General features: G+C 40.9%; 1 protein-coding gene across 1 annotated transcript; it reads left to right on the forward strand.

Annotated features, from left to right (window-relative positions):
- The first annotated feature begins 2,111 nt into the window (after window positions 1-2,111).
- On the forward strand, window positions 2,112-15,130 carry LOC145859502 (COX assembly mitochondrial protein homolog). The gene is made up of 4 exons (XM_082958985.1): window positions 2,112-2,237; window positions 2,946-3,038; window positions 11,883-11,973; window positions 14,165-15,130. Exons 1-4 carry the CDS (start codon window positions 2,219-2,221, stop codon window positions 14,283-14,285), a joined length of 324 nt encoding a protein of 107 aa, XP_082815111.1. The 5' UTR covers window positions 2,112-2,218; the 3' UTR covers window positions 14,286-15,130.
- The last annotated feature ends 863 nt before the right edge of the window (window positions 15,131-15,993 follow it).

The following is a 15,993-nucleotide window of genomic DNA, read 5'->3' on the forward strand; positions in this document are numbered from 1 at the left end:
TTTCAATAAGCATTTTTCTACGGCTGGCCATGCTTTCTACCTGGCTACCCCTACCGCGGTCAACAGCACTGTACCCCCCCACATCTACTCGCCCAAGCCTTCCCCATTTTTCCTTCTCCCAAATCCAGTCAGCTGATGTTCTGAAAGAGCTGCAAAATCTGGACCCCTATAAATCAGCTGGGCAAGACAATCTGGACCCTTTCTTTGTAAAATGATCTGCCGAAATTGTTGCAACCCCTATTACTAGCCTGTTCAACCTCTCTTTCGTGTCGTCTGAGATTCCAAAAGATTGGAAAGCAGCTGCTGTCATCCCCCTCTTCAAAGGAGGGGACACTCTTGACCCAAACTGCTACAGACCTATATCTATCCTACCCCGCCTTTCTAAGGTCTTCGAAAGCCAAGTCAACAAACAGATAACCGACCATTTCAAATCCCACCGTACCTTCCCCGCTATGCAATCTGGTTTCAGAGCTGGTCATGGGTGCACTTCAGCCACGCTCAAGGTCATAAACGATATCGTAACCGCCATCGATAAGAAACAATACTGTGCTGCCGTATTCATTGACCTGGCCAAAGCTTTCAACTCTGTCAATCACCACATCCTCATCGGCAGACTCAATAGCCTTGGTTTCTCAAATGATTGCCTCGCTTGGTTCACCAACTACTTCTCTGATAGAGTTCAATGTGTCAAATCGGAGGGCCTGTTGTCCGGACCTCTGGTAGTCTCTATGGGGGTACCACAGGGTTCAATTCTTGTGCCAACTCTTTTCTCTGTATACATCAATGATGTCGCTATTGCTGCTGGTGAGTCTCTGATCCACCTCTACGCACACGACACCATTCTGTATACTTCTGGCCCTTCTTTGGACACTGTGTTAACAACCCTCCAGACGAGCATCAATGCCATACAACTCTCCTTCTGTGGCCTCCAACTGCTCTTAAATACAAGTAAAACTAAATGCATGCTCTTCAATCGATTGCTGCCTGCACCTGCCCGCCCGTCCGGCATCACTACTCTGGACGGTTCTGACTTAGAATATGTGGACAACTACAAATACCTAGGTGTCTGGTTAGACTGTAAACTCTCCTTCCAGACTCACATCAAACATCTCCAATCCAAAGTTAAATCTAGAATTGGCTTCCTATTTCACAACAAAGCATCCTTCACTCATGCTGCCAAACACACCCTCGTAAAACTGACCATACTACCGATCCTCGACTTCGGCGATGTCATTTACAAAATGGCCTCCAACACTCTACTCAATAAACTGGATGCAGTCTATCACAGTGCCATCCGTTTTGTCACCAACGCCCCATATACTACCCACCACTGCGACCTGTACGCTCTCATTGGCTGGCCCTCGCTTCATACTCATCGCCAAACCCACTGGCTCCAGGTCATCTACAAGACCCTGCTAGGTAAAGTCCCCCCTTATCTCAGCTCGCTGGTCACCATAGCAGCACCCACCTGTAGCATGCGCTCCAGCAGGTATATCTCTCTGGTCACCCCCAAAGCCAATTCCTCCTTTGGCCGTCTTTCCTTACAGTTCTCTGCTGCCAGTGACTGGAACGAACTACAAAAATCTCTGAAACTGTAAACACTTATCTCCCTCACTAGCTTTAAGCACCAGCTGTCAGAGCAGCTCACAGATCACTGCACCTGTACCTGTAGCCCATCTATAATTTAGCCCATACAACTACCGCTTCCCCTACTGTATTTATTTTGCTCCTTTGCACCCCATTATTTCTATTTCTATTTTGCACTTTCTTCCACTACAAATCTACCATTCCAGTGTTTTACTTGCTATATTGTATTTACTTTGCCACCATGGCCTTTTTTGCCTTTACCTCCCTTATCTCACCTCATTTGCTCACATTGTATATAGACTTATTTTTCTACTGTATTATTGACTGTATGTTTGTTTTACTCCATGTGTAACTCTGAGTTGTTGTATGTGTCGAACTGCTTTGCTTTATCTTGGCCAGGTCGCAATTGTAAATGAGAACTTGTTCTCAACTTGCCTACCTGGTTAAATAAAGGTTAAATCAATAAATCAATATAAAAAAACAGGCCTTTGTAGTTCAAAGTTGTGGAGAACTGTGGGGATTGTAGTTCGTTCCACAGTTGAGTGACGCACGCGGAAGTAACGTGATGATGAAGAGAGGTGACTTTGCTTCAGTTTTGTAATGTTTTGATTCAGCAACACTGCTGATAATTATGGAAGCAACCAAAGCAGGTATTGTATAGACAATATGTTGAGTATCATTATCCTATGTCGCTCTTACGGCATTGTTATAGTTGTAAAGCATCTATAGAAAAGTGTGTTATCATACGCACATCCTTAAAAACATAACGTTAGGTTCTGGACTAACAAAGTCTAGGTAAAGAACAAGAAGGCCCAAGCACACTGTTAAAGCTCCCAATTCACCGCTTTATTGACAAAGTTTCGATCCCGACACGGATCTTCGTCGAATCGAAACGTTGTCAGTAAAGCGGTGAATTGGGAGCTTCAACAGTGCGGGGTCTTGTTCTTTACTAGTTGTAAAGCATGCTAGCATTAGCAGTTAGACGTCGCTAGCCAGGGCTAACTAAGCTAGCTTCAGTACAGTCAACATGTCATTCAATTGGCTAGCTAACTATCACGGTGAGCAAGTGTCGTAGCCGATTAAACGTTTAACTTTAAACTGTTTTCCTGACATACTAGCTAACTTAGCTGTCATACTTCTAATCTTCCACGTTCATCGCTTGCGAGCTCAGAAACAACTGGGTTACCTAGATGTTGTTAGCTATAGTTACCTAGCGTCTACTGTGTCTAACTAGCTAGCTAGTTTGATGGATATGCTAGCCCTGGTACAGCAGGGTAGCTATGACTGATGTGTGTGTGTGTGTGTGTGTGTGTGTGTGTGTGTGTGTGTGTGTGTGTGTGTGTGTGTGTGTGTTCCAGAGGAGCCTTTCCTGAGGCATGTGGAGACAGATGTACTCATACCCAAGATGATGAGGGAGAAAGCCAAGGAGCTCTGTGCTGAAAAGGTTACAGGTGAATATCTGAGATTAATAAAACACATGTGTTAGTTCCCTGAACAAATGCTTTAGGTCACAGCGGGCTTACAGTCTTGTGGCTCCCAGGATATATGATCTGGAACCCAAGATGCTCACAGAGATATATCCACCGTTCACCTTCGCTGTTTATACACATTGTATTGTTGAAGTCTCTATGCACCTTCCCAGTTACAATCTCAAGCAAAGGCCCTGTTAATGCCCTGAGCCATGACAGAGTATTAATGGATACCTCCCCTGTTATGTATATTTGTGTTTTTCTGTTGCGTTGATCTGGCTGTCATGCCCTGTCTGAAAACCAGTCAGAAGTAGATGACCCGATGAAGAAAAAAATACAGTCAAGATCAAACCTGATATGGTGGTTAAATATGAATATACCACTTGATACAATGAACTTCCTCTTTTCTGCCTCCAATGTCCTTTTTCTAGCAGTGTATCTGTATTATAAGGAGTGTAGACTGCTGATCTGATCTCGTTATTGCTCAACATGTAGGCCTAACAGAAACTTGGCAAATGTTCTCCTTTTTACAGGAAGATACTTGAAACAGACTGCAGTTGAATGTTTTTGTTACTAACATCTCTAAATTCACTTTATGCTGCTGACATCAACATTTTATTTATTTTTGAACCTTACGAAGACTCTGAGCCGCTGCTCTAATGTTGTGGTCCCGTGTGGCTCAGTTGGTAGAGCATGGTGTTTGCAACGCCAGGGTTGTGGGTTCGATTCCCACGGGGGACCAGTACTGGGGGGAAAAGTTTTTCAAAATCTATGAAATGTATGCATTCACCACTGTAAGTCGCTCTGGATAAGAGCGTCTGCTAAATGACTAAAATGTAAATGTTGCAGGGCAATTCCACGGCAACGGAATGATGCTGAGACTCAGATATTTCACTTTAAAATGTATGTCAAACAAAAAACAATTTTTTTGCAAAGTTAAACAAACCATACAACTCTATGCATAAAGACTACTTTTAACAATTTCCACCATTTTTTAATTTTTTTTACATAAACACATTTTATGGATGAACAGTGCAGATGCACCATTTTGGCATGGCACCAGCTGCACAAACCGTCATTCTGTTACCAAAATGTACATCTGCATTGTTCAAGTAAATGTGTTTTTTTTGGTAAAATGTTCTTTGAAAGTTGTTAAAAGTAATTGTGCATGGAGTTGTATTGTTTGTTTTAAGTTGACAATCATTGGTTTTTGTTTTGGCGTCCATTTTAAAGTGAAAACGGCTCTGCATCATTCTGTTACTTTGGGATTGCCCAACAGCAACTCTCGGTGCTGCATAGGTACTTCGATTGTGGTTAGGCCTAAAGTCCTCTTCATCCTCTGAGGCTGCACGCCTGCTGCTGCTCGCCCAGAGAGACACAGCCTAGCCCTCGAGGTGACAGGGCTGTGGAAATCCCCTTCTGGTCTCCTCTCTGCCCCCTCCTTTTCACACCTCCACCCCAGCCCTAGCTGCTGTATTGCCTGCATACTACCCTATTTGTATTACTGATGCTTGCAGTGGCTGTTTGCTCTGACCTGTGTGTTTGTGCATGCGTGTATGTTATGTAATGTTGTTTAGTTAAATACAGTTCCATAAAACATCTGACCAGAGACGGTGTGTTTACTCTGATCAGAGACGGTGTGTTTACTCTGATCAGAGACGGTGTTTTTATCTCGGTGTTTACTCTGACCAGAGACGGTGTGTTTTTCTCGGTGTTTACTCTGACCAGAGATGGTGTGTTTTTCTCGGTGTTTACTCTGACCAGAGACGGTGTGTTTTCTTGGTGTTTACTCTGACCAGAGACGGTGTGTTTTTCTCGGTGTTTACTCTGACCAGAGACGGTGTGTTTTTCTTGGTGTTTACTCTGACCAGAGACGGTGTGTTTTTCTTGGTGTTTACTCTGACCAGAGACGGTGTGTTTTTCTCGGTGTTTACTCTGACCAGAGACGGTGTGTTTTTCTCGGTGTTTACTCTGATCAGGGACGGTGTGTTTTCTTGGTGTTTACTCTGACCAGAGACGGTGTGTTTTCTCGGTGTTTACTCTGACCAGAGACGGTGCGTTTACTCTGACCAGAGACGGTGCGTTTACTCTGATCAGAGACGGTGTGTTTACTCTGACCAGAGACGGTGTGTTTACTCTGATCAGAGACGGTGTGTTTACTCTGACCAGAGACGGTGCGTTTTCTCGGTGTTTACTCTGACCAGAAGCGGTGTGTTTACTCTCACCAGAGACGGTGTGTTTTCTCGGTGTTTACTCTGATCAGAGATGGTGTGTTTTCTTGGTGTTTACTCTGACCAGAGACGGTGTGTTTTTCTCGGTGTTTACTCTGACCAGAGACGGTGTGTTTTTCTCGGTGTTTACTCTGACCAGAGACGGTGTGTTTTTCTCGGTGTTTACTCTGATCTGATGACGACCCGTCGTGCAGCAGCTTCTTTCCCCACTAGTCTACCAGAATGACATCACCTCTCCAAACCCATGCCCTTTTCTAAGACACGTGTCCTTACTACTGCACTGATTTGATCAGCTACTTCAGAACAGTCAGCTCTCCATATCTCATCATCACATAGATTATTCTGTAGAGTCGATTTAATGTCAGTTTCATCTGGGGACTCGGATTAGGAGATTATCATTTTAGTGGGGGGGGTGGGGGGGGGGGGGGGGGGAATAATCCCTCACTACTCCATACCTCCTCCTGAAGTCCCCTCCCTCTCACTACCACGTCGTCTCTAGTGGAGATCACTGGATAATGGGCGCGTCCTACGTGGCACCCTATTCCCTAATGGGCCCTGGTCAAAAGTAGTGCACTATATAGGGAATAGGGTGTCAGTTGGGAGGCTACCTCTGAGATCACTGTCACTATGGTCTTTTCTGTGACTGTGTTGGGTGACTGCTGATGTGTGATGGGATACCAGCGGCGGTGTCAGGCCCCAGTACAGTCCTCTGTGTTTCTGTTCTACTGATTTAGATTAGTCACACTGTTCTGCCTCTTCAAATTGCTTCTGCAGGTTTTCTGCGTTCGGATGAAAGCAAGTCGTGGTGATAATCACGCTGATCATAACAGGGAGATTATGATGATGGGTTTGCATCCCAAATGGTACCCTATTCTCTATACAGTGTACTACTGTTGAGCAAGGCTCTGGTCAAAAGAAAAAGTAGTGCACTTCGTAGGGTTAGGGTACATTGTCAATTTTGGGATGTATCCCATGGTTGTTTATGAGACGCTGGAGACGGGGGGGGGGGACGGGGGACGAACGAGGCTAATTAAAGTCTACCAAAGACCTGGCTAACAGCGTGAGAGACAAGGCCAGGACCCTTCAGCACCTCTTTAGCACCACCAACACAATGGCACCTTTCATCCACAACACCTTGATATCAGTTAAAGGATTGAAAGGAAAATACCTTGTTTATTTTTTTTTTATCTCTGTAGTCTTAACGCAGTTAGGCCTAATGGCTAACTCCATCTCTGTGTGATTCACCTTGCACTCAGCTGTTTGTCAGGGTCTCAACTGCTTGCCAAACATCATGTCTTTTTTAGGAAATGGTTAGAAAGGAGAATCCTTGTTAAGTCGACCATCTCAGCCCTAAATGTGTCTTCTATGGTCAAACTAAAAGAGACACACCGAGTTCTGTATGTTATTCAGAGTAAATATAGACCTCGTTGGTTTACAGTTAGCATGTTATTCAGAGTTAATATAGACCTGGTTGGTTTAGAGTTAGCATGTTATTCAGAGTAAATATAGACCTGGTTGGTTTAGAGTTAGCATGTTATTCAGAGTTAATATAGACCTCGTTGGTTTACAGTTAGCATGTTATTCAGAGTAAATATAGACCTGGTTGGTTTAGAGTTAGCATGTTATTCAGAGTAAATATAGACCTGGTTGGTTTAGAGTTAGCATGTTATTCAGAGTAAATATAGACCTGGTTGGTTTACAGAGTTCTGTATGTTATTCAGAGTTAATATAGACCTGGTTGGTTTAGAGTTAGCATGTTATTCAGAGTAAATATAGACCTGGTTGGTTTACAGAGTTCTGTATGTTATTCAGAGTAAATATAGACCTGGTTGGTTTAGAGAGTTCTGTATGTTATTCAGAGTAAATATAGACCTGGTTGGTTTAGAGAGTTCTGTATGTTATTCAGAGTTAATATAGACCTGGTTGGTTTACAGTTAGCATGTTATTCAGAGTAAATATAGACCTGGTTGGTTTAGAGTTAGCATGTTATTCAGAGTTAATATAGACCTGGTTGGTTTACAGAGTTCTGTATGTTATTCAGAGTAAATATAGACCTGGTTGGTTTAGAGTTAGCATGTTATTCAGAGTTAATATAGACCTGGTTGGTTTACAGAGTTCTGTATGTTATTCAGAGTAAATATAGACCTGGTTGGTTTACAGTTAGCATGTTATTCAGAGTTAATATAGACCTCGTTGGTTTACAGAGTTCTGTATGTTATTCAGAGTAAATATAGACCTGGTTGGTTTAGAGTTAGCATGTTATTCAGAGTAAATATAGACCTGGTTGGTTTAGAGAGTTCTGTATGTTATTCAGAGTAAATATAGACCTGGTTGGTTTAGAGAGTTCTGTATGTTATTCAGAGTAAATATAGACCTGGTTGGTTTACAGAGTTCTGTATGTTATTCAGAGTTAATATAGACCTGGTTGGTTTACACAGTTCTGTATGTTATTCAGAGTTAATATAGACCTGGTTGGTTTACACAGTTCTGTATGTTATTCAGAGTAAATATAGACCTGGTTGGTTTAGAGTTAGCATGTTATTCAGAGTTAATATAGACCTCGTTGGTTTACAGAGTTCTGTATGTTATTCAGAGTAAATATAGACCTGGTTGGTTTAGAGTTAGCATGTTACTCAGAGTAAATATAGACCTGGTTGGTTTAGAGTTAGCATGTTATTCAGAGTTAATATAGACCTCGTTGGTTTAGAGTTAGCATGTTATTCAGAGTAAATATAGACCTCGTTGGTTTAGAGAGTTCTGTATGTTATTCAGAGTTAATATAGACCCGGTTGGTTTAGAGTTAGCATGTTACTCAGAGTAAATATAGACCTGGTTGGTTTAGAGTTAGCATGTTATTCAGAGTAAATATAGACCTGGTTGGTTTAGAGAGTTCTGTATGTTATTCAGAGTAAATATAGACCTGGTTGGTTTACAGAGTTCTGTATGTTATTCAGAGTTAATATAGACCTGGTTGGTTTAGAGTTAGCATGTTATTCAGAGTAAATATAGACCTGGTTGGTTTAGAGAGTTCTGTATGTTATTCAGAGTAAATATAGACCTGGTTGGTTTAGAGAGTTCTGTATGTTATTCAGAGTAAATATAGACCTGGTTGGTTTAGAGAGTTCTGTATGTTATTCAGAGTTAATATAGACCTGGTTGGTTTACAGAGTTCTGTATGTTATTCAGAGTTAATATAGACCTGGTTGGTTTACACAGTTCTGTATGTTATTCAGAGTAAATATAGACCTGGTTGGTTTACAGAGTTCTGTATGTTATTCAGAGTAAATATAGACCTGGTTGGTTTAGAGTTAGCATGTTATTCAGAATTAATATAGACCTCGTTGGTTTACAGAGTTCTGTATGTTATTCAGAGTAAATATAGACCTGGTTGGTTTAGAGTTAGCATGTTATTCAGAGTAAATATAGACCTGGTTGGTTTAGAGTTAGCATGTTATTCATAGATCATTAGTGTTGAGCGATTTAACGTCCGTTTCCTATTTCTTCCGGTTATTAAACAGCTACTTGACCGATGTCGGTTCAATTACTTGAATTCCATTTAGTTAGTTTTTTTGGGAGCCCAAATAATTCATGAGAGAAATCAAGTCAATAACGATGTGGGAAGCTGGGCTGAAGGGAGTTGTAGTTTTCATAAGTAAATATTCAAACTAAGTTCAGCGCAGAAACGTGGTAATTAACTATACTGAACAAAAAATATAAACGCAACATGTAAAGTGTTGGTTTCATGAGCTGAAATAAAATATCCCATACACACAAAAAGCTTATTCCTCTAAAATGTTGTGCAAGAATTGGTTTACATCCCTGTTAGTGAGCATTTCTCCTTTGCCAAGATAATCCGTCCACCTTACCGATGTGGCATATTGTGCTTTGGACAATATATGGCCACTCAAAAATGTGCAGTTTTGTCAAACAACACAATACCATGGATGTCTCATGTTGAGGGAGCGCGCAATTTACATGCTGACTGCAGGAATGTCCACCAAAGCTGTTGCCGGAAGATTGAATGTTCATTTCTCTACCATAAGCCACCTCCAACGCCGTTTTAGACAATTTGTCAGTACGTCCAACCGGACTAAAAACCACAGACCATGTGTAACCACTCCGTCCCAGGGATCGTCTGAGACCAGCCACCAGGACAGCTGATGAAATTCAGGAGTATTTCTATCTGTAATAAAGCCCTTTTGTGGGGAAAAAAACCTCATTCTGATTGGCTGGTTTCCTTATATGAACTGTAACTCTGTAAAATCTTGAAATTGTTGCGTTTTTATATTTTTGTTCAGTGTATAATGACCATAATCCATTGCACCATTTTTATGGCACAGAGACGGCTGAAAGAGGCGAAGCGAGACGTTTCACTCTTCACTAAAATCTGTCTAAAATGAATCCCAATGCGTTTCAATGAGCTTATTTTTGGACCTAAGCCTTCCCGCCTTTGGGACAAACACTCCCATTTTGTTAGGGCAGCGATATGAGCATTACGCCTGCTACGTTACGTTAGATACACACAGACCGCATAGACCACATGACAGAGGACTGTACACAACACAACTAGGAGAGGAGGTAGAGACAGTTAGTGAAAGTATGCCTTATCTTCTTTTGAAGAACTAGTCAAATGATTTGAGCAGACCGCTCTGCAGCGTACTTAGGCAGGCTAGCTAAATAGGGTGACTAAAGACCGTACAATATGGGGAGCACATAGCGCTAGATGGCCTGGCTGGCTGCTTCTGTCTGAGCAGAGATCAGATGATTTTACTTTAAGGAATGAAAAAGAATAAAGTCATCAAATAAAAACCAATTAAAATACGCAACTGAAATATTGTATTATTTCCTAGTAATTTCCTGTTCTATTGATGTCTACCCAATGTGGGCCTGACAGAGACAATATAACATTTTCAATGTTTTGGAAATTGAATTTTCTATTTTTCTATTTTAAAAGCTCTCAAATCATTATAACATCATTATTTCATAATACATTATCAAAACCGAAATCGAAAACCGTGATGATAAAAAAAAATATATAAAAAAAATGGAACTGAAACTCGAACCAACCTCAAAAAGCCCTTATGGCTCAGCACTATTCTTCATGTATGGCCTCTCCTCCTCCTCTGTATGAATAGAAAGCCCTAATGGCTCAGCACTATTCTTCATGTATGGCCTCTCCTCTGAATGAATAGAAAGCCCTAATAGCTCAGCACTATTCTACATGTATGGCCTCTCTGAATGAATAGAAAGCCCTAATGGCTCAGCATTATTCTTCATGTATGGCCTCTCCTCTGTATGAATAGTTTAGATTGCTGCTCTTTTCCATTCATATTAATAGCCAGATAGGCCTGGTCTGTGTGAAGAACAGTTATAATGGGCCATGCCAGCCAGATAGTTACACTGGTGCCAATGTGGACAGAAACACCAACCACAAGTATGAATACATATGATAGTCAGTCTTTTCATTCAGCCTGGCGGTAGAGGAAACATTGGGGCTGGTAAGATAAGAGGCCTGTCAGTACTCACTACGGTAGTATCTACTTTGACCAGGCTTGTCACCGTGTGGCAGAGATGCCTAGCAGAGACGGTATGGTTGGCTGTCCCCTCTCTCTCCTCTCAGCCTGTGGCTACACTCAGATTGGCAGAGGGGGACAGATTTGAAAGAGACATGACCTTTTTAGACTGGGGCTCTTACCCTGGCTGCTTTTTAAAAAGCCCCTGTCAAGAGACTGGCTTCCTGATGGTGGTCATTTACTGGCTAAATCTATGTCTCCTTGCATCTATCTGGTTTCAGCGTTCAACCACTGCTGTAAAGAGACTGGCTTCCTGATGGTGGTAATTTACTGGCTAAATCTATGTCTCCTTGCATCTATCTGGTTTCAGCGTTCAACCACTGCTGTAAAGAGACTGGCTTCCTGATGGTGGTCATTTACTGGCTAAATCTATGTCTCCTTGCATCTATCTGGTTTCAGCGTTCAACCACTGCTGTAAAGAGACTGGCTTCCTGATGGTGGTCATTTACTGGCTAAATCTATGTCTCCTTGCATCTATCTGGTTTCAGCGTTCAACCACTGCTGTAAAGAGACTGGCTTCCTGATGGTGGTCATTTACTGGCTAAATCTATGTCTCCTTGCATCTATCTGGTTTCAGCGTTCAACCACTGCTGTAAAGAGACTGGCTTCCTGATGGTGGTCATTTACTGGCTAAATCTATGTCTCCTTGCATCTATCTGGTTTCAGCGTTCAACCACTGCTGTAAAGAGACTGGCTTCCTGATGGTGGTCATTTACTGGCTAAATCTATGTCTCCTTGCATCTATCTGGTTTCAGCGTTCAACCACTGCTGTAAAGAGACTGGCTTCCTGATGGTGGTCATTTACTGGCTAAATCTATGTCTCCTTGCATCTATCTGGTTTCAGCGTTCAACCACTGCTGTAAAGAGACTGGCTTCCTGATGGTGGTCATTTACTGGCTAAATCTATGTCTCCTTGCATCTATCTGGTTTCAGCGTTCAACCACTGCTGTAAAGAGACTGGCTTCCTGATGGTGGTCATTTACTGGCTAAATCTATGTCTCCTTGCATCTATCTGGTTTCAGCGTTCAACCACTGCTGTAAAGAGACTGGCTTCCTGATGGTGTTCAAGTGTCGGGATCAGAACGCTGCCCTGAAGGACTGTCTAACCGTACAGTGAGTCAACTAACTCACACCTCATGTAATCAATAAGGCTTCATAAAACATGTCTTTTATTTACACTTTAAAACAAATACATTTATTTTATTACCATTTAAGACCAAACAAATTATATCAAGTACAATACATGTATTTTTTTCTGGTATATAGTTCATACTAGTTCTGACTCAGTGTTCTAATGATAACTGTTCTTCATACTAGTTCTGACTCAGTGTTCTAATGATAACTGTTCTTCATACTAGTTCTGACTCAGTGTTCTAATGATAACTGTTCTTCATACTAGTTCTGACTCAGTGTTCTAATGATAACTGTTCTTCATACTAGTTCTGACTCAGTGTTCTAATGATAACTGTTCTTCATACTAGTTCTGACTCAGTGTTCTAATGATAACTGTTCTTCATACTAGTTCTGACTCAGTGTTCTAATGATAACTGTTCTTCATGGTAGTTCTGACTCAGTGTTCTAATGATAACTGTTCTTCATACTAGTTCTGACTCAGTGTTCTAATGATAACTGTTCTTCATACTAGTTCTGACTCAGTGTTCTAATGATAACTGTTCTTCATACTAGTTCTGACTCAGTGTTCTAATGATAACTGTTCTTCATACTAGTTCTGACTCAGTGTTCTAATGATAACTGTTCTTCATACTAGTTCTGACTCAGTGTTCTAATGATAACTGTTCTTCATGGTAGTTCTGACTCAGTGTTCTAATGATAACTGTTCTTCATACTAGTTCTGACTCAGTGTTCTAATGATAACTGTTCTTCATACTAGTTCTGACTCAGTGTTCTAATGATAACTGTTCTTCATACTAGTTCTGACTCAGTGTTCTAATGATAACTGTTCTTCATGGTAGTTCTGACTCAGTGTTCTAATGATAACTGTTCTTCATACTAGTTCTGACTCAGTGTTCTAATGATAACTGTTCTTCATACTAGTTCTGACTCAGTGTTCTAATGATAACTGTTCTTCATGGTAGTTCTGACTCAGTGTTCTAATGATAACTGTTCTTCATGGTAGTTCTGACTCAGTGTTCTAATGATAACTGTTCTTCATGGTAGTTCTGACTCAGTGTTCTAATGATAACTGTTCTTCATACTAGTTCTGACTCAGTGTTCTAATGATAACTGTTCTTCATACTAGTTCTGACTCAGTGTTCTAATGATAACTGTTCTTCATACTAGTTCTGACTCAGTGTTCTAATGATAACTGTTCTTCATACTAGTTCTGACTCAGTGTTCTAATGATAACTGTTCTTCATACTAGTTCTGACTCAGTGTTCTAATGATAACTGTTCTTCATACTAGTTCTGACTCAGTGTTCTAATGATAACTGTTCTTCATACTAGTTCTGACTCAGTGTTCTAATGATAACTGTTCTTCATACTAGTTCTGACTCAGTGTTCTAATGATAACTGTTCTTCATGGTAGTTCTGACTCAGTGTTCTAATGATAACTGTTCTTCATACTAGTTCTGACTCAGTGTTCTAATGATAACTGTTCTTCATACTAGTTCTGACTCAGTGTTCTAATGATAACTGTTCTTCATGGTAGTTCTGACTCAGTGTTCTAATGATAACTGTTCTTCATACTAGTTCTGACTCAGTGTTCTAATGATAACTGTTCTTCATGGTAGTTCTGACTCAGTGTTCTAATGATAACTGTTCTTCATACTAGTTCTGACTCAGTGTTCTAATGATAACTGTTCTTCATGGTAGTTCTGACTCAGTGTTCTAATGATAACTGTTCTTCATGGTAGTTCTGACTCAGTGTTCTAATGATAACTGTTCTTCATGGTAGTTCTGACTCAGTGTTCTAATGATAACTGTTCTTCATACTAGTTCTGACTCAGTGTTCTAATGATAACTGTTCTTCGTACTAGTTCTGACTCAGTGTTCTAATGATAACTGTTCTTCATGGTAGTTCTGACTCAGTGTTCTAATGATAACTGTTCTTCATACTAGTTCTGACTCAGTGTTCTAATGATAACTGTTCTTCATACTAGTTCTGACTCAGTGTTCTAATGATAACTGTTCTTCATACTAGTTCTGACTCAGTGTTCTAATGATAACTGTTCTTCATACTAGTTCTGACTCAGTGTTCTAATGATAACTGTTCTTCGTACTAGTTCTGACTCAGTGTTCTAATGATAACTGTTCTTCTGTACACCACTGTCTCTGTCTCTCAGCTACAGAGACTCGGCATTCTTCGAGGAGTGCAAGCAGGAGTACATCAAGGAGAAGCTGGAGTTCCAGAGGACAGGGGTGGCGGCTAAGAACCGCTCACAAAAACTTCCTACCAGCATGTAGATTCCAAATTGACCCCTGAACATGTTGCTTCCACCTGTCCAATCCTCTCAGATCTACAGGAGTGGTTAGGTAGCAGGGGCTAGGGGTCACGAGGTAGCTAGGGTCACGAGGGTGGCAGGGGGAGGGACGGCTACTCACAGGGCTTTGCAGTGTGTGTATTGTACATCCGGTTGGGATGCTCATTGCCCCAACGGGAGGAACTAGATCAACGAAGGGACAGGAGACAGGAGGACATCCTAGGCCCTAAGGGACCTGTGTAACGACTATGAGCCAGGTTGGAAAGGTGTGTCTAAAGGCCTCCGTTCACCTGTATGTACAGAAAAGGAATCTCTTACAGATACATGTCCTCCACAGAGTCCCTCTGGTTGATCTGATCAAACAGCCATGATGGAAAAACACACTGTCCTCCTGTTTCAGAATGATCATTAATGTTTTGTTGATGATGCCGTCTGTCTGCTCTGCAGTTTGTGTATGTTTATGAAGAATTCTTTCTGTCAATGCTTTGGGAGTGTTTTCATGTTGAGCTTGTTAGCAACCAATACTGTCCAAAGTGAGATTGATTCCAAGGATAAGACCTGTCCAAAGTACATGAATAATATTCAAGGTGTTGACATCAACATCCTCCACTATGAGAATGTTCCAGATGGTTCCTAATTATACACAGATTGATACTGCGTAGAGGCTTATCCCATAATTAGGATTCACCGGTGAGTTGCCGTAACTAGTGGTGTGATGACAGGTGAAGCATTACGGACAGAGTTGTTGTAAAAAAAGGTCTGATTATATAACATTTGACTTGACATTGTGTTAACGTACATATAAATAAAGACAAACGGATGTTCATAGCCTCTGTGTGTTGTGACTTTGGCTTTTTAAAACCATACAGGTGTCACAAAAATGACTTCCAGGTTCACAATCACCCTTTTCAATGTCCCTTGAAATCCCTATTTGAAGTGTTATTACTGAGTCACTTAGGCTTGTGACTGTCGTACCTCCACACAGCCTTGATTTATACTGGATGTGGATCACTGACTGTCACCCATATCTCATCTACCTTTTTTAGATTACATGTGTTCATCTCTATTCATTTTATTCATACAAGCCTGGCGCTGTATGCTACAAGACAGGAATAGCAACACAATGAGCCGTGGCAGGGGCCATTTCAGTGTTCAGCTGTCAAGCAGTAGTCGCACAAGTAAGACAATTGTTCATGAAATATCACACACAATATCTGCCTATCGTAAATATTCACCCACTTGGATTTCTTCACATTTGTGTTAAAAAGTGTGATTATAATGGATTTAATTGTTTTTTTGTCAATGATCTACATAAAATATTCTGTCAAAGTGAAATAAAAAAATAAAAAAAGTTTTTAAAGGTTAATGAAAAATAGAACCCTAAAATACCTTAATTAGATAATGATTCACTCCCCTGAGTCAATACATGTTAGAAACACCTTTAGCAGCGATTACAGCTGGGAGTCTTTCTGGGAAAGTCTCTAACGGGTCGATCTCGATTCAGGAATGTATGCCTTTCTTACACACACTATTTATTTTCCAGTAACTTAACGTGCGCACTCTGAATACATTTCATTCAACCGCTGAAAAACCTCCCACTTGGTGACCAATAGATTTTTTTTTTCGTGGAGTTTTCATTCAATAGAAGTTATCAGTACATTTATTTTAGCCATTCTTTTAAATACGGGGTG

Source organism: Salmo salar, chromosome 02 (genome assembly GCF_965601325.2).
Source record: "Salmo salar chromosome 02, fSalSal1, whole genome shotgun sequence".
NCBI classification, from domain to species: domain Eukaryota; kingdom Metazoa; phylum Chordata; class Actinopteri; order Salmoniformes; family Salmonidae; genus Salmo; species Salmo salar.

Coding starts and splice junctions, on each gene's coding strand:
- LOC145859502 (XM_082958985.1), top strand. Junction 3,039..11,882: donor CTGTGCTGAAAAGGTTACAG/GTGAATATCTGA, acceptor ATCTGGTTTCAG/CGTTCAACCACTGCTGTAAA. Junction 11,974..14,164: donor AAGGACTGTCTAACCGTACA/GTGAGTCAACTA, acceptor TCTGTCTCTCAG/CTACAGAGACTCGGCATTCT.